Source organism: Somniosus microcephalus, chromosome 27, assembly GCF_052327205.1.
Source record: "Somniosus microcephalus isolate GS21.2 chromosome 27, FLI_Smic_1.0, whole genome shotgun sequence".
Classification (NCBI taxonomy): domain Eukaryota; kingdom Metazoa; phylum Chordata; class Chondrichthyes; order Squaliformes; family Somniosidae; genus Somniosus; species Somniosus microcephalus.
Genome location: NC_141013.1, coordinates 41,536,761 through 41,555,529, shown reverse-complemented (window position 1 = coordinate 41,555,529; position 18,769 = coordinate 41,536,761). Strand labels below are relative to the sequence as shown.

Below are 18,769 nucleotides of genomic sequence, written 5' to 3'. Positions count from 1 at the left end.
TGTATTTATTTATTGCCCGTCCCTAGTTTCCCTTGAGAGGTGGTAATGAGCTGCCTGCTTAAGCCGCTGCAGTCTGCGGGGTGGAGGAGCGGGAGAACGTGGTGCAGGTTTAAAGGGGGTGGGGGCAGAAGAACATGATCCAAGCCTAACAGAGGACAGGAGAATGTGATCTATCTTCCCATCTGGATCGCGTTCTCCGCCCCCCCCCCCCCCCCGCCACTGTTCTCACTGTGCTCCCCCCCCACCCCCCCGAGTTCCAGACCTTCTCCCCATCTCCCATCTCCTCTTCCCCTCTCCGAGCTCCTTTTCCCCCCCCTTGAGCCCCCCTTGGATTCCTCCTCCCCACTTCAATCCTCTCTCCCCCACTTTCGATCCTCTCCTCTCCCTTCGATCCCTCTTTTTAGCCCCCCACCGGCCATCCTATCCCCCGACCGTGTCCGCCCGGAGCCAAGGAAAGCGTTCCAGGCAGACCGCAGCCACCGTACCGTTTGGTACTGCGCATGCACGACCGTATTGAGTGCGCACGCACAGTACTAAACGGGGGGCGCATGCGCAGAGGGACCAGAACACCGTGAAAATAATCCGTGTTTATTTATTGGGGTAGATCGAATCTAATTCAGTAATTTCCCCTCCCATTTAAGCCTAGCTTCCCTTGCTATATTGGCCAGACTTGGAGTGGGATTTAATAGGTCACTGGCCTTAAAGACTATCGCAGCGATATATACAGGCGGAGGCCATTCAGCCCATCCAGCTCACCCTTCAGTAGAAACCTACGCTTGCCCCATCACAGTCTGCCTTGGATAACTCCAGATTTTTTACATTTATCTCTATTGAATTTTATCTGCTGTAGTTCTGCCCATTTGCAAATAGTGTCTAGGTACTTCTGAATTTCCTTGGCTTCTTCATCAGACTCTACTGCGCCACCTAGTTTAGTATCATCTGTGAATCAATTTCGTTATCCTCCCAAACCCCGATCACTGATGGAGGTCTGAAACTTGAGCAATCATCTGTCTACCTTAAAATTGAGTCACTTCTTTGGTTCAATTTCTCCTTGAATAAGAATCCCCACTAACAGTTCTACACACACTTCGGGTGGGTCTACCATCCCAATATTCAAATTCCCCTGTGAAAACGGAGGGAAGCACTTATTCAGTATCCCTGCCATTCCTTCACCCTCCACTTGAGGCTGCAGAGTGGTGTGTGATGCGCAGTGTCGGCGCCTGTATCTCTGTGTCAGTGTTAATGGTACAGGTCCACAATCCCTTATCCGAAATTCGAAAAGCTCTGAAAACCGAAAGTTTTTTCGTGGAGCGTCACTCGTGTGCACGACATGACCCGAGTGGCGCCAAACATGACCCGACGCGGCCGATGCTTGACCCACGCAGGTGTGAGGCGTCAGTTGTGTCTCCGCGCTGCTACCAGCCACATGCGTGTCTGCTGCTCGCTGATATTTTTTGTTATTTTGTGATTTTGAGTTTAATTTCACTGTGAAAATGTCAAAAAGCTGCAGATACCCCTACCGTTCTGAAATCTGAAAAATTCCGAATTCCGAAACACATCTGGCCCCAAGGGTTTCGGATAAGGGATTGTGGACCTGTACTTGCTCAACGTGCAGTATGGGGCATCGTATACCGTGTTACTTCAGACTGCCCAGACTCGCCGATGCAGAGATACAGTGCAAGCGGACGGCAAGCCCAGTATAATCACATCATCAGCGAATTAAAGTGGTCTATGACGGGAGGTGATGTGACACAGGGTCTGGACTGGTAAGGTTTAATAATTTAATTAATATAATCCGATAGTTCCCTTCAATGGGGTAGATGGAGATGAGATACACCAGACTGGAAATAGAGCTGTAAGAGACAGCTTGCCCTCACCAAAGACATTTCCACTAATTGGGGAGCATTGGTTTAATACTTTGATGGTTGTTTAAATTTCTTGAGACGGAAGATATGTCAGAATTGGAATAAAACAGGAATTTTTTAATGCAATTCGAGTTAATATTAGACTGTATTCTCTATATATTCTATTTTTAAAATGTTAAAGGCCTCTTTGAGAGGATTGGTTTGCAATGCTCTCTGATGTTTATTTTGATCGAGTCGTTTTATAGTGTGTTGCCTGTGCCCACTTAAGATCTACCTTAACAACAAGCTCTTTTAATTTAAATTTAAAGGCATCCTTGGAGCTTTGTCACAGTTCAAGGTTCCCCTGAATCATCCGCCGAGGATCATGTTATTTATCAAGGTAACCGAGGAGACACACTCTATATTCTTCTTCTTATAATCAACTTTGAACTGATAAAGGACGAGACTTTATAAACTGGCAAGTTTTGTGTTTGATTTTGAAAAAAATCGAAGGTTAAATTTTCCGATTACATTCCCCCCGTGGTTGTAACATAAGGAAATTTAAACTTGTATCGAACCTTGGTTAGACCGCACTTGGAGCGCTGTGCACAGCTCTGGTCTCCATATTATAAAAAGGGCATAGAGGCACTCGAAGGTGCGAAAAAGATTCACAAGGATGATACCAGAACAGAGAAGACTACTCATCAGGAAAGGTTGAATAATCTGGGGCTCTTTTCTCTAGAAAAGAGATGACTGAGGGGCGACCTGATCGAGGCCTTTGAGATTATGAAAGGTTTTGATAGAGTAGACATAGAGAAAATGTTGCCATTTGGGAGGAAGTCCTAAATTAGAGGTCGTCAATATAAACTAGCCACTAATAAATGCAATAGGGAATTCAGGAGCAACTTCTTTACCCAGAGAGTGGTGAGAATGTGGAACTCGCTACCACAGGGAGTGGTTGAGGTGAAGAGCACAGATGTGTTTAAGGGAAGCTAGATAAATACATGAGGGAGAAAGGAACAGAAGGATATGCTGATAGGCTGAAATGAAGAGGGGTGGGAGGAGGCTCGTGTGGAGCATAAACACCAGCACGGAGCAGTTGGGCCGAATGGCCTAGATTCACCAATCCAGAGATACTCCATATTATAAAAAGGATATAGAGGCATTGAGAAGATGCAAAAAAGATTCACAAGGATGATACCAAAACTGAGAGGTTATACTTATCAGGAAAGGCTGAATAGGTTGGGGCTCTTCTCTCTAGATGTGCTGTGCTGTGGATTCTATGTAACTCCATGTAAATTGTGCATCATTGTCTATTCATTAAAATGAATGAATTGTGGACGTGCGCGTGCGGTGTACGGATGGCGTCCCCTGGCGGTGAGACGCCACCCAAGGGAGGTGCAAACGTAAAATTTAACCTTGAGTGTGATGCGCTATCAATTACTCATAAAAGACTGAGAGTTAGAAGAGTAACCAAAGGCTTTTATTAACAACAGAATGGAGGTCTGCCTCGCGTGGTCGACTGGTCCATGATACTAAGGGCTGGGGAGCAGTCACCTTTATACTAGGACCTGTGGGAGGAGTCAGCCGAGGCATGTCCAGGCATGTACACAGTGGAATACAAACAGGACAAACAGGAATACAAACAGTGGTTCACCACAGAGTGTTAATCTCTCGCTCAGTCGCGGCCTCCCGGTTATATCCGCAAAATACCACAGGGATAATATGGCCAGACTCCACTGATCAGGTGGAGCCTCGCTATATGAGAGCACAGGTTGGAGACACCATAGTCCCAATTCGCCAAGCCGCCCTCGCTCTGTGCTGGAGCTTTGCGAGGTTGCACATTCTGCCCCTGAATTTCCACCGAGCTCCTGCTGTAACTTTGGCACAAGATTGGCGCAACCCTTGGAGAAACGACCAGAACTGAAAAGTTACGGTGGGAGTTCAGGAGAACCCCATGGACATTCAGGGTCTATTGCTCCAGAATATTTAGTAAGGAAATTTCTTGGAAGAATTTAGTTGCCTTTGAAACTTTTATTAAAAAGAACTAACGTAAAGGAAAATCTCCATCTACCTTTAGGAGCTAGAAAGATCATTTTGAGCTGAATCTAGTTCATGTTGTTGGTAATCCCCTAGGTGCCAGAGGATCTGCTGCTGCGAAAGTGTTCAAACTTTTCCAGTCCCCTGACGGACATCACTTTACTGTTGGTTCAACGAGTGAGTGGGTACAAGGTAAGAATGAGATAGCTTCAAGGTTACTTCACTCCACCATTGGTGGCTGTGCTTTCAGCTGCCTTGGCCTTAAGCTCTGGAATTCCCTCCCTAAGCCTCTCCGCCTCTCTATCAATGTTCCCTTTAAGCTGCACTTTGTTCTGCGCGGCCTGTTTCTTTTAATGCGCGGTCCCTTTACATTTCTGCGCATGAGCGGTATTAACAATGTAAAAGCCGGTGAGCGGCCGGCGCGGGGCCTTTCAGATTACTGCGTGGCCGTGCGCACGGGCACCTTAGCGAGAACATTGCTCTCTACTTCTCGCTCCTCTTTTAAGGCGCTCCTTAAAACCTCCCTCTTTGATCAAGCTTTTGGCCACCTGTCCTGATATCTCCATCTGTGGCTCGCTGTCAAAAATGTTTTTATTGATATCGCTCCTGTGCAGCACCTGGGGACGTTTTACTACATTAAAAGGTGCTATATAAATACAAGTTGTTGTTGTTGTTGTGTTTCTAAACATAGCTTCATATTTCAAAGTCCTTAACAATTGCAGAATATGAACTGTTTCATTTGTTACAGCACGATCCAGATATCATGCTCAAGTTGGCAAATAGCCAGAGTGGGGACCATGTCTGACTGAGGTTGGATTTCTGAGGGAAACTGAAGGTTGAGGCTGCAAAATTTAAAAAGTCATCCCTTTTACCTGCATGGGAGGACTGGATTGTGCCAATGGGGAGCTTTGGAGGGTTTTAGCCCCGCCTCCATCGACTTCTGGCCAACCCACGCTATTTTTCCTTGATTGACCTTGTTAAGCCTGCCCAGCGGGCTCAGCAGGCCAATTAAGGGGAAGCCGGTTACAGAGAACGTCAGCGTATGACGTTTCATCTGTCAAACTGAAGCTGTCAAACACTGACATTCTCTGTAGTTTGATGAGTTCTTGTATTCAAGGCTCATCAAACCTCTTTTTTTAGCAGAAATTAGATGGTTGTTGCACCGGAGAATACAACAGCCATCTGTCATCTCTGCTAGTGAGATGCGAGACTCTCCGCATCCCCAACGATTGAAGCTTGCAGGAAGAAACAAAGGTAAGTAAACTTTTTCTTGTGGCAGAGCCACTAAGGGACTCTGAACAACTGTACATAATTCCCTTTAACGATCTGTTAGCTACAGCCTGAATCTGTATCTTTGTATATACTGTTTGCATGTACAGAGCGCGGTCCCTTTAAGAGCGCGGGCAAACGCGATGACGTCATGCCGTTAGTCACGTGATCCCCAACCGCGGGAAAAACGTGATGACGTCATGACGCCGTCCTCGGGACCGCCCAGGCAGTCCTCGTGGAGCCTTCGAGCTGTTAAGACCTGTATCTGTAGTTCTCTTGCTTTTGACTGTTAAATCTCAGTTAGTTTTACATTAAACATCTTTTGATTGATCGCCTGAGTTGACCTCAGTCTCTTGATAGGAATTAGACCATTCCTACATTGGTGACCCCGACTTTTGCGAACAATTTTCGCAGAAGGAACGAAGCATGGAAGCAAACTCCGTTGCATTGCAGCTGCCACAGTTCTGGGAGCGACAGGCGACCTCATGGTTCATCCAAGTCGAAGCCCAGTTCGCGCTGTGGAACATCGTTGCGGATCAGACCCGATACCTATACGTGGTCTCTGCACTTGACAGCTCCACCGCCTCGCGGATCGTCAGCCTGCTTGAGAACCCCCCGGACGACCGCAAGTATGAAACACTCAAGGCGCGGTTGCTACAGGTTTTCGGGCTCACGAAGTCGGAGCGCGCCCGCCGACTGCTCGCTATGCCCGGGCTCAGGGACTCCAAGCCTTCTGAGCTGATGAGCCACATGCTCACGCTCCTGGGCTCCGAACCGGAATGCTTCCTCTTTAGGGAGCTAGTCCTCAGCCAATTATCGGAGCAAGTACAAGCTGCCCTGGCCAGGTCCGAAGTCTCAGACTGCGCAGCGCTTGCTGCCGAAGCGGACAAGATCTTTGCGGTTACGCAGCAGTACTGCGCTGCCACGAGGCGCCCATCCCCCACAGATGCCGCCCCAGCTCCTCAACCTGCGGGGCTGTGCTTCTACCATGCCCGGTTTGGCGCGAGAGCAAGATGTTACTGCCCTCCCTGCAGCTTCTCGCCCAAAAAAAGAAAACAGCAACTCTGCCAAAAGAAGAACGGGTCTAACGGGTGCCCCGCGACTGGGATGGCAATCGGAAATTCAGGCAAGCTCCTGTTTATCACCGACTCCCTCTCCGGTCGGCGATTCCTATGCGACACCGGGGTGCAGTGTAGCATTCTACCCGCGTCAGCTCTTGATGTACAGGCTGGGAGGCACGGCCTCTCCCTCGAAGCGGCTAATGGCGGGGCTATTTGGACTTTCGGCAGATGGCGGGTCCAGGTGTGCTTTGGCGGCCAGCAGTTTTACTGGGAATTTATTACGGCCAAGGTGTCTCAAGCCATCCTCGGTGCGGATTTCTTGTGCACCAACAGCCTCCTGGTCGATGTAAGGAACCGACGGTTAATCAATGCGGCCACGTTTCACTGTATCCCTTGCCATCGCAGTACTGCCATGTCGCGCACCGTCTCCTGTGCTTTCCCGACTCCGGATGAGTTCACTCGCCTGCTAGGCGATTTCCCAGACCTGACCAGACCCACCTTCTCCTCCACGGCCATGAAACATGGTGTGGAACACCACATCACCACCACTGGCCCCCCGGTCTACGCACGGGCCCGGCGCCTCGAACCTGGCAAGCTAGCGGTCGCGAAGGCGGAGTTCGCTACAATGGAACGCCTGGGGATTATGCGCCGGTCGAATAGTCCCTGGTCTTCGCCTCTCCACATTGTCCCAAAGCCTGGCGGCCATGCAGCGACTATCGGCGACTAAATGACGCCACCACTCCTGATCGATACCCGATCCCTCATATCCAGGATTTCTCTGCCCATTTGGCAGGAAACACCGTTTTTTCCAAGGTCGACCTTGTCCGCGGCTACCACCAGGACCCGGTGCACCCGCAAGACGACCAAAAGACCGCGGTCATCACCCCATTCGGCCTTTTCGAATTCCTGCGGATGCCATTTGGTCTGAAGAACGCTGCCCAGGCTTTCCAGTGACTGATGGACTCCGTACTACGGGACCTCGAGTTCATTTTCGTCTGCTTGGATGACATTCTCATCGCCAGTCCTAACAAGGAGGAGCACATCTGTCACCTATGCACCCTTTTTCGGTGCCTCAGCCAACACGGCCTGATCATCAACCCGGCCAAGTGTCAGTTCGGCCTGCAGCAAATTGATTTCCTGGGGCATCACATCACCTCGGAGGGAGCAGTTCCTTTGCAAATGAAGGTGGAGGCAGTATCATCTTTTCCACGCTCACAGAATATAAAGGCCCTGCAAGAATTCCTCGGCATGGTAAACTTCTACCACCGTTTCGTGCCTAAGGCAGCACTGCACAGGCAGCCCCTGTACGAGGCCCTCAAAGGCAAGTCTGGCAAGGATCCGGTAAGCTGGACGGTTGACATGGACCGAGCGTTCGCCGACACAAGTCGCCTTGGCGAATGCAACCATGCTGGCGCACCCGCTGCCAGGAGCCACCATCGCCCTCACCACCGACGCGTCAGACTACGCCATCGGCGCCGTACAGGAGCAGTGGGTAAACGGGACGTGGCAACCACTGGCGTTCTTCAGCCATCAACTGCGGCGGAACGAAAGGGCGTACAGTACTTTTGACCGGGAGCTGCTGGCTCTTTCTCTGGCCATCCGCCATTTCCGGTTCTTGTTGGAAGGACGTCCTTTCACCGCTTTTGTGGACCATAAGCCACTAACCTTCGCCATGGCCAAGACCGCCGAGCCGTGGTCAGCCCGACAACAATGTCAGCTAACGTTTATCTCCGAATTCACTACAGATATTCAGCATGTGGCCGGTAAAGACAACCTGGTGGCAGATTGCCCCTCCCGCGCAACCGTTCATGCGGTCCAGCTGGGCATCAACTATGCCCTCATGGCTGCAGATCAAGCCTCGGATCCAGAAGTGCAGGCTTACCGAACCAGCGTCTCTAGCCTCCAGTTGGCCAATGTCAAATTCCATGCGGCAGGTACCACACTGCTTTGTGACATCTCCATACGAGATCCTCGCCCTATCATGCCGGTCGCCTGGCGCCGCAAACTTTTTGACGCCATACATGGGTTGTCACACCCCGGAATGAAGGCCTCCCAAAGGCTGATGTCGTCCAAGTTCGTTTGGCGGGGCATGCATAAAGCTGTCCACGACTGGGCCAACACCTGCGTGGTCTGCCAAAAGGCCAAGGTGCAGCGTCACGTCAAGGCTCCATTGGCCACCTTTGCAGTACCGGAGCGACGGTTTGACCACGTGAATGTAGACCTGGTGGGGCCACTTCCACCTTCCCAGGGGTTTACCCACCTCCTAACTATGGTAGACCGCACCACTAGATGGCCAGAGGCAGTTCCCCTGTCATCCACCACTTCAGCAGACGTAGCCAGGGCGTTCATATCCTCTTGGGTCGCCCGTTTCGGTGTACCTGCGGACATCTCTTCAGACCGGGGACCGCAGTTTTCCTCTGGGCTCTGGAACGCAGTGGCTCAGGGACTCGGCATCAAGCTACATCGTGCCACCGCCTACCATCCACAGGCGAACAGCCTATGCGAACGCTTTCACAGGTCACTGAAAGCAGCACTGAGAGCCAGCATCCAAGGCGCGGGATGGGCGGACAAGCTACCGTGGGTCATTTTGGGTCTTCGCACGGCACCCAAGGAAGATCTTCGCTCGTCCTCAGCAGAGCTCGTCTATGGTCAGCCACTGCGAGTACCAGGAGATTTTCTTCCGACGCCAATAGAGCCATGGTCCGCATCCGACCAACTCATCAGCCACCAAGAGGCAGCCCGGAGCTTCGCACCAGTACCAACATCGCATCACGGCTTTCAGACCTCACACGTCCCAGCAGAGCTGAAGAACGCCGAATATGTGTTCATCCGCCATGACGCTCATCGGGATCCGCTCAAGGCCCCTTGCACTGGTCCTTTTCCACGTGCTAGAGGCAGGAGACAAAAGTTTCTCAGTGGATATCGGGGGTAAACCGGACCACATTTCGATTGATCGTTTGAAACCGGCACACTTGGACCTTGACCGTCCTGTCGAGACCGCACAGCCGCCAAGACGTGGTCGACCGCCCACAGTTGCCGTGCCAGGACAAGCGCAACCACCCGCCAGCCCGCCCGCCGTCCAGCAGCTTCCACTTCAGGAGTACAGAAGTCGCTCTGACAGGCTTGTTATGCCTCCTCGCCGTTTGACTTTTTCCCGTTAAAGACAATTCTGGGGGGGGGGGGGCGCATGTGGCATTGCCACTAAGGGACTCTGAACAACTGTACATAATTCCCTTTAACGATCTGTTAGCTACAGCCTGAATCTGTATCTTTGTATATACTGTTTGCATGTACAGAGCGCGGTCCCTTTAAGAGCGCGGGCAAACGCGATGACGTCATGCCGTTAGTCACGTGATCCCCCAACCGCAGGAAAAACGTGACGACGTCATGACGCCGTCCTCGGGACCGCCCAGGCAGTCCTCGTGGAGCCTTCGAGCCGTTAAGACCTGTATCCGTAGTTCTCTTGCTTTTGTCTGTTAAATCTCAGTTAGTTTTACATTAAACATCTTTTGATTGATCGCCTGAGTTGACCTCATTCTCTTGATAGGAATTAGACCATTCCTACATTCTAACACTTTGCACTCCCCTCCCATATTGACCTCTCCACACTTGCACCCATCACTTACCTTCACAACGCACTTTTGCACCCCTCCGACCCCCGCAGACCCACTGCTCGCCTCGGTGACCATGGCGGGGTTCGCAGCCTTCGGGAAGCCTGCACTTGTGTGGGCAAAATGGGGATAATCCTCTTATCTACCTGTTAACTACCTGTTAACAGGCAGTTAAGTGGCTGTAATCCCCTTCCCGCCTCCAGGAGATGGGACCCGGCACAGGTCGGGTACCCGCCTCCTGGGAAGATGGCACCTGAGGCGGGTTGGGGGTGGGATGGGCACCCGCCTCCAGATTCTGCCATTTTCCCAGCAGTCCCATCTCCAAACCTGCCTCCCCAGGGCTGGCAAGATCGCGCCCGTAGAGTCCGAGCCACTATAGTGGGGCCCCCGCACAGTGGCAATACTTTACAGCTGGATGGGGAGGGGGGCGCACAACGTTCCTGACTACCTCGGGTCTCGGCCGTGGCTCAGTGGGTAGCACTCTGAGTCAGAAGGTTGTGGGCTCAAGTCCCGAGTAGTTACCTATGCCTCTATATATGTATATAGCACTAGACATTGTGGGAGCTGTGTGCAGTGCCTGAGATAGCAAATGGCTTATGTAAAATGGTGTTCTTGTTTGGAAATACAGCCTCTGACTTCTCCTTAATATAAAAAAATATCAGAGATAATAAAAACTGCTGACTGCATACACAATTATTAGGCTTAGAGCTCCACAGATGCACATTCAACTCACTGCCATTCAGCTTAATGTTCTCCGACAATGCGAAACACATTAAACTATGCCTCAGGTTTTGCAGTCATAAAATTCTGAACTTGTTGCTTCAAAGCTGCAGGAGTTTCAGAACTTAAAGCCTAACTGCATTCTTGTTTTGGGTTTGTTTTCCAATGGATTGGCGTTCAGTTCCCAGCCTGATTAATACCGTTTGTGACTGATATGAAGGGGATTATAGCAATTAACCGGCAGGAAAGCACACTCTAAACTTAAACATAACAGGGATTCTTGCGGCTCCAGTAGTTATGTGGCTGGCGTAGGAAGAATTCCAAGGTGGTCCTGCTTATTTCGTGATAGTCGAGTTCAGGGACACGCTGCAGACTGTTGTAATTTTAGGACTAGTTTGACCGAATCATCGGCTCAGTGATGGCTGGACCAGGAGTGCAGGTATAACAGGGCCAAGCTTCCATGCCAATGACAGTAGCACAAAGTTGTCTGAATATTATAGGTTAGACGTTACAAATCAGCGCGCCGGGAACCGAGCTTCCTGCAGTGGGAAGGCAGGTCAACAATTTGGGCGTGGCGTTCAGCATGCTGCGCAGGATTCTTAATCTGTTAAAATACGTATCATTCCACTGTCGGGCTTACAGTCACTACTCCAACATTTTGATGTTACTTGGCTGCAGATGTGGAATGGACCGACTGGTTTGACCGGGACGATGAGCGAGGATCGGGGGACTGGGAAAAATTGTCAGAGCTGAGAACTGCTTTTCCTGGAAAAATCTGTGAGAGTCCAATCGATATACAGGTAAATGCCCAGGACTCTACTCCGTGAGAATCCAATCGATATACAGGTAAACGCTCAGGACTGTACTCCATGAGAGTCCAATCGATATACAGGTAAATGCTCAGGACTGTACTCCATGAGAATCCAATCGATATGCAGGTAAATGCTCAGGACTGTACCCCGTGAGAGTCCACTCGATATACAGGTAAACCCGTAGGACTGTACTCCGTGAGAGTCCAATCGATATACAGGTAAATGCCCAGGACTGTACTCCGTGAGAGTCCAATTGATATACAGGTAAATGCTCAGGACTGTACTCCGTGAGAGTCCACTCGATATACAGGTAAACCCGTAGGACTGTACTCGGTGAGAATCCAATCGATATACAGGTAAACCCTCAGGACTGTACTCTGAGAGTCTAAATTCTTTGAATGATAGCTGAATGTTTTTATCACTCACACCAGATTCAGTTTGCATCTGTTGAGAGATACAGTAAATTGAAGTTAATAGTTAAAAAGTGTTTCCCTGGGTAAACAGGGCACTGTTTTTCACTGGATAGCGTTTTCCATTAAAATGTTTATTTACAAATTTTGATCGGTGAAGCACCTTGCCCAGTCATGCTGCATTCCTGTGTGTGATATTTTTACATCGACACTAACAATCTTGGTATAAACGGGTTCAGGCCTGTGTAAAAATAGTGCCCACAGCAATGTTTCTGCATGTGAACAGCACCAATTAGAGGTTCTAGCCACGAGTTCTTCAGGATGTCAAAACTGATTTCTGCATGAGGCTGAGGATGTCAGAATGCTGAGAAATTAACTTTTTTTCCCCCCAGTTAAGTTTGCAGACGAATACCAGAAGTTAGATTTAAAGCCAAGTCTTGCTGTAAGATTTGCAGAAATTTATTCCACAGCGTGTCCAGGATTAAGAAGTAAATGACCCGATTTTAACTTCGTTTTTGAGGGGTGAGCCAAGGGGTGAGTTAGAAGCTCACCCGCTGCTCCAGAAAATGAGGCGAGGGATATTTTGACTCCAGGCCCTCATTTTAATCCCAGCGTTCTGGGTGGGAAATTGACGGGAAGTGGTGGAAAATCGCGCAGCCCACAGCGACCAGGCGAGTGGTGGAATCGGCTGTTGAGACCGAGGCCACTCCTGGCCACACAAGGAAAGTAGAAATAAGTTTAAACAACTTAACTTTTTGGGCCTCTTCCAGCCCTGATCCATTTCCCTGCCGGGCTGGGTCGGGCTGGGCTAGAGGGAAACTCACTGCCACTTCCTGCTCTGGTCGGCGAGTTAAAATTGCAGTCGGGTCCCAATGACATCATCCGGACCCGACATGCATATACTAAGAAGGACCCCGCCAGCTCTGGGCAGGTGTCCTTGCTGCCTGCCCATTGGAGCAGGTTAGAATCACAACTGGGCAGCTCCAGGGCGAGTAAGTAACGTGGGAGATTAAAACCACCTCCCTGTCCAGCCTCCGCCAGGCATATTCGAATCGCCCAGCCCAAAATATCCAGTTTTCTGAAGCCAAGCAAAGCATTTTTCTCCATGGGCCCTCCCTACCCTGAACCCCCCCCCCCCCCTCACCCATAGAAACATAGAAGATAGGAGCAGGAGTAGGCCATTCGGCCCCTCGAGGCTGCTCTGCCATTCAATAAGATCATGGCTGATCATCCAAACTCAGTACCCTGTCCCTGCTTTCTCCCCATATCCCTTGATCCCTTTAGCCTTACGAAATATATCTAACTCCTTCTTGAATATATTTAATGAATTGGCCTCAACTGCCTTCTGTGGTAGAGAATTCCACAGGTTCACCACTCTCTGGGTGAAGAAATTCCTCCTCATCTCTGTCCTAAATGGCTTACCCCTTATCCTTAGACTGTGACCCCTGGTTCTGGACTCCCTGACCATCGGGAACATCCTTCCTGCATCTAGTCTGTCCAGTCCTGTTAGAATTTTATAAGTTTCAATGAGATCCCCTCTCATTCTTCTAAACTCCAGCGAGTATAAGCCCAATCGACCCAATCTCTCCTCATACCCCACCCTGTATGTATTATATGATTAAAATTTATAAATTGGGCCAGTGGCAGTTTGCAAAATGTTGGTATTTTTTGCTCGACGGTAAAGCGCAGCAATTGGGTAAAGTTGTCTGCGGAGGGATTCTCCTGACCTCGCACTGTAACTCAGGAATGGCAGGAAGCCTGGAGAAGCAACGGCATTGGCCAGTTATGCCATTGCTGTGGAGTTTCAGCCAGAGCTACAGTGAGAGAGAGAGAGAGAGAGAGAGAGAGAGAGCGAGAGAGAGAGAGAGAGAGAAGGAGTTTGTCCACTGAAATCCGACAGAAATGTGTTTGTGACAGTGTTCTTTATGCTTTAGGCTGCTACTGTTGATGGAATCCCGGCCAGTCTAACAGCAGAGGTGTTCCATAAGTACGATCAAGACTACGGGTTTGTGTGCCGTAATAAAGACCAAGCTAATGGGATCTGCCATAACTACAAAGTGCGCTTCCTTTGTGGTAAACCAGGTCTGTTCTATCTCTGAGTATCTCTTGTAGCTGATGGCTATGTTCTAAATAAACGTATCGTAACAGGCATAACTAGAGCTTGGAAATTACTGTGAGCAATATTCTCTTAACACACCCATATTATACTCACCTCTGTACTGTTTTTACGGAGCCTTTATATATCTATCTATAATATATCACGTCTTGACTTGCTCACCACAATTTCTGAGTCATTTTATAATGGGAAAAACACTGTCAACATTTGCTCGTCACGCCTGTAATTGCAGATCTCTGGTCACTAGGTGATGCTGAGGCGGAAGTCACCCAGGTCCAGTTGCCATTTTGTTCATTCACCCACTTTCCTTTGTCACATGTTTTACCCGGGACCGCCGCACCTCATTACCCGCTCGACCAGACCCTGGGCCTCAGCCAGCAGCACACCCGATCCCTATGCACCCGGTTTCCGTTTCTCTGTAGTAAATGGTCTGGCTTCAAGCCTAGTGCTTGGGCGTAGATACCCAAACCATTTGTGGACCGCCACTGGGGTGGTTTTGGGCCATCTTCCACAACCTAGTTAGTGGGTTCGTCTGAAGGTCAGTTAGTAGTAGTAAGGTCGTAAGTGTACCACCTTGAGTCTCAGACCCTCTCCCCACCTCATGACCTCATGACTCTTGATCTTCTGAGCCCCTGACTTCTCCCTTACCCTTGGTCTTTCGAACCCCAACCCCACCCCCCCACCAACAATGCCTTGCTTCCTGTGAGCAGTGCCATAGGAGATCCAATAGTGCCAAAAGGTACACTTTCTGTAAGCGTTACACCTACTTCCTGCAACCCCCATCTCATCACACCTACTTCCTGTAACCTGTACTTTATCAGACCTGCGCATTGTAATGCCTATCTCATCACACTTACTTCCTGTAACCCCCGCCCTGTCACACTTACTTCCTGTAACCCCATCTTGTCACACTTGCTTCCTGTAACCCCCACCCTGTCACACTTACTTCCTGTAACCCCCGCCCTGTCACACTTACTTCCTGTAACCCCATCTTGTCACACTTGCTTCCTGTAACCCCCACCCTGTCACGCTTACTTCCTGTAACCCCCGCCCTGTCACGCTTACTTCCTGTAACCCCCTAGAAAACCTCACCACCAGCAGAGTGCCTCACCAAGTTACCCCCTTTAATCTGTCGTGCAGATTTAGTCACCCCTTTTAAAGATTGAAATATTTTTAATTGCTTTTTAAAAAAATATTTTAATATGTAATATATTTATATATGGGTCGTTTATACAGCCCTCGCTTCTCCAACTGATTGTAGCTGAAGCTACTGTACTGTGCTACTATCAGTGTCTGCCTGTGGGGTGCAGGTGGTCCAGTAAGAAAGTTACCACAGTATATCCTCAGTATGAATCAGACATGCTTAATGATACATTAGAGCACCCTTCAGGCAAACCACTTTGTGTTATCTACTCGAGCATTATTGAGTGAAAAACATTTAGCACCATTGAAGACCGTGGAAAATAATTATAGCTCAGTTTGAAGTGCACGCCTTGCTTTGAATTACTTTCAAGAGATCTGCTGCTGAAAATATCTATTGATGCGTAACTGAGGAGCTGAAGCCTTATGGTATCGCATAATGTCATCTCTCACTACCCGCTTTATTGCCATTTCTTCTGTCTCATGTTGTCTCTGTTGTGCTCAGTGTATTCACCATGTACTGAATACAAAGAGGAGGCAGTGGGTAACACAGAGCACAGAGGAGGTTTACCAGGATGTTATCAGGGATGAGGGAATTCAGTTATGAGGAGAGGTTGGAAAAGTTAGGACTGTTCTCCTTGGAACAGGGATGGTTAAGAGGTGACCTATCAGAGGTGGTGAGAGGTTTTGATAGAGTAAATAGGAAAAAAATATTCCCTCCGGTGAATGGGTCAACAACTCGAAGTCATAGATTCAAAATCATTGGAAAAAGACTGGAGATGAGGAGAAATGTTTTCACTCAGATTGTCGGGATCGGGAACGCTCGACCTGAAAAGGTGGTGGAAGCTGATTCCAAACATTTCATAAGGGAGTTGGACAGGTTCTGGAGGACGAGGAACTGACAGGGTTACGGACAAAAAGCGGGGGTGTGGGACTGAGAACGACGGCTCTTTCAAAGAGCCGGCACAGGCACGATGGGCCGAATGGCCTCCTTCTGTGCTGTAGGTTTCTATATTTCTATGACCGTGTGTTGACTCACTGTTTTACCCACTGCCTCCTCTTTGTATTCAGTACATGGTGAATAGACTGAGCACAACAGAGGCAACTTGAGACAGAAGAAATGGCAATAAAGAGGGTAGTGAGAGATGGTATTATGCGATACCATAAGGCTTTCGCTCTGACCTGGGCTTGAGTCCAGCCGGACCAATGGGATGACAGTTTCCATGTGAAATGGGTTGGGAAAGTCCCATTGGTGATGCCACAAAACATGAAAACAATTCTTGCCCTCCTTATAACTGTCAGCTGGGCGAGTATCTCTGCTCTTGGAGTGTTGGATGGCACTGCTGCTACGTAGTCGAGTGATTAGCAGCTGCTGGGATTATGGTCTTGTTACTCCGCCCTGTCCCAACCATCGTGCACACTCTGTAGCTGAATTCAGGAACTTTTTGTCGTTTATATTGGGCAAGTGGTTGGTTAACTGCTTGAGAAGCATTAACAGATCTTTATCACAAGTTGGAGTGATTTTCCTGATTTGCTGTTCCCGTTGATGAACTCTTTTATTGCGCAAATTCTCCTGTTTAAAAAAATTACCGCATCTGCCATTTTCATTACGTTCCATTTAAAAAAAAAAGGCAATTAAAATATGTTATTGATCTTTTCTTTGAACGAAGTGCAAAATATCATCCAAAATGTTCAAGTGTGTGAAAAAAACGGTTTAAAATGTTTTTCTTACATTTTTCTACCCCAGTAACAGCTGTTCTATATAAGACTGCTTATGGTTCTGTTTTAAGGAGATTGAAAGCTTGGCAGGAGATGCCATTTAATGCATGCACACTCAAACATTCATTTCTCTTCCATCAGAGTGGCCCAAGGTGACCGTTACCATAGATACACATATTAATAGCAGTATTCTGGAGCTAGCGGATGATGCCAGGACATGGAAAGCTGGTGATGCCATCTTTGTTGCCAGCACTGATTATTCTATGTATCAGACTGAAGAGTTTCAGCTCTTGCCCTGTCCAGAATGCAAAGCAAACCAAGTCAAAATCCAAGGTATGATTTTTTTTTTAAATCGACTTAACTGATTGAAGGAAATTCCATATTGTAAAACGGTCGAGTACAACCAATTAGGGATAGACTGGCATTCAAATTGCTACACTGGGCGGATAGACTGCTCGTGACTCGTGCGCCAGTAGCATTGATGCAATTCAGTCAACTGCACCATTATCAGCTGAGAACAGTAAACACATGGTAATCCAGGAGAGAGTCGGCACATAGGGGTGAAATTGTTGGTGGTGATTGAAGTTGGAAAGAAAAATGAGAAGCGATGTTTCTGAGTCAATGAAAGTCAACGGGGCTGGGATGCTTTGAGATGGTTTGTGTAGTCAGTGGTTAGTCAGTCAAGCTGGTTGTTCTAACTAGGCTGGTCATAGTCTTATATATCTTAGTTATCCCAGCTATCTGTCCAGCGTCAGCTTTCTATTCAGATCTTTCTGTACATTGTTTGACAATCTCTGCTTTGGCATTCTGTATTATCTTTTCTGAGTTGGGGCCCATTCCATCACCACCTTAGGATACAGGTCTTCAGGCATATGGCCCACATGCTCTGCCTATCACAGTTGTCTTGTTGCTATATGCGCTGCTCTACATGGGCCAGTCGTCATTACGTCAGTGTTGGTCATTGCCCTTCCAGCCAATAACCAATATCATCTTTGCCAGAAAACCCACTGCTCTGGGCCTTTGTCAGAGTCCAGCTGTCAGAACCATATAGAACAGTCAACTAAACACTCGTCGAATCAACTCTCCTTTTCACATCTCTTTAAGAGAGTTACCATCACCAAAACTTCTCCAATCTCCAATATTAAAGGTGCTGTATAAATGCAAGTTGTTGTTATTTCTCTCCCTTTCTTCAAACAAATTCTGTTTCATTCAATCCTGACGGTTGGTTCGCAACCCAGGGTTTGGGTTTTTGAGAAGGTTGCATTAAATCATGGACCCGACTGAAAGACCAACACTTTCGCTGTGCACAAATCCCGCTGTCTCCCAAAACCACTATCAGAGATAACTTTAGGCGAGGCAGTACTTACAATCTTCTTTAATGGCAAACAATAATCATCAGGAAGATAACAGAGTAACGGTGGAGAGCTATCTGACACTGTCAGGCCATTTTGCTCCTGAATCCAGCCTCCTCCCTTCCTAAGGTTCAGAGAACTTTACTGGCTCCCTCAGGATGGAGAACGAGGGAGAGAATGTCCACTGTTATATGAATAAGGAAACGAAGGCTGCCTGAGTAATAAATCTGATTGTATTAAAGGTTGTACTAAGGTAACGCCTCTGTCTATAATACTTACCAACATACAAAATTGACAGGCAGGTAAAGATGAACTGGTCCATCAAGTCTGCCAACACTCGTGATGACTGGAGCATCATGACTAACCCTTCCTACCCACCGACCCGACCCTCCCTGCCCACCCCGCAGCCATGTAATCGCCTGGGAGATGCCAAAAAAGTGAGAAACCCTGGGCCAGTCAGGGGAAAAACACACTGGAAAATTCCTCTCTGAGCCCTCAGCCATGCAGGAATTAAATGTGTTCAGTTATTTACATTTTAGCACATCAGAATCCACTTTGACACTCTTCTTCACCTCCTGCTAGTGATCCCCAGTGTGTTAAACCCCCAATAACAACATACCTTTCATTGTTGCCTAATTAGTCCGTAATCTAACATGGCAGATTTCTACTCCGAGA

General features: G+C 48.5%; 1 protein-coding gene across 1 annotated transcript in view; it reads left to right on the top strand.

Annotated features, from left to right (window-relative positions):
- cemip (cell migration inducing hyaluronidase 1) overlaps nt 1-18,769 on the top strand; it is a 247,262-nt gene that overhangs the window by 128,563 nt on the left and 99,930 nt on the right. Inside the window, exons 7-11 of the mRNA XM_085968878.1 lie at nt 2,174-2,244; nt 3,981-4,076; nt 11,224-11,345; nt 13,702-13,849; nt 16,884-17,075. Coding sequence (XP_085825004.1) covers nt 2,174-2,244; nt 3,981-4,076; nt 11,224-11,345; nt 13,702-13,849; nt 16,884-17,075 — 629 coding nt within the window. The remainder of the gene's footprint in view (nt 1-2,173; nt 2,245-3,980; nt 4,077-11,223; nt 11,346-13,701; nt 13,850-16,883; nt 17,076-18,769) is intronic.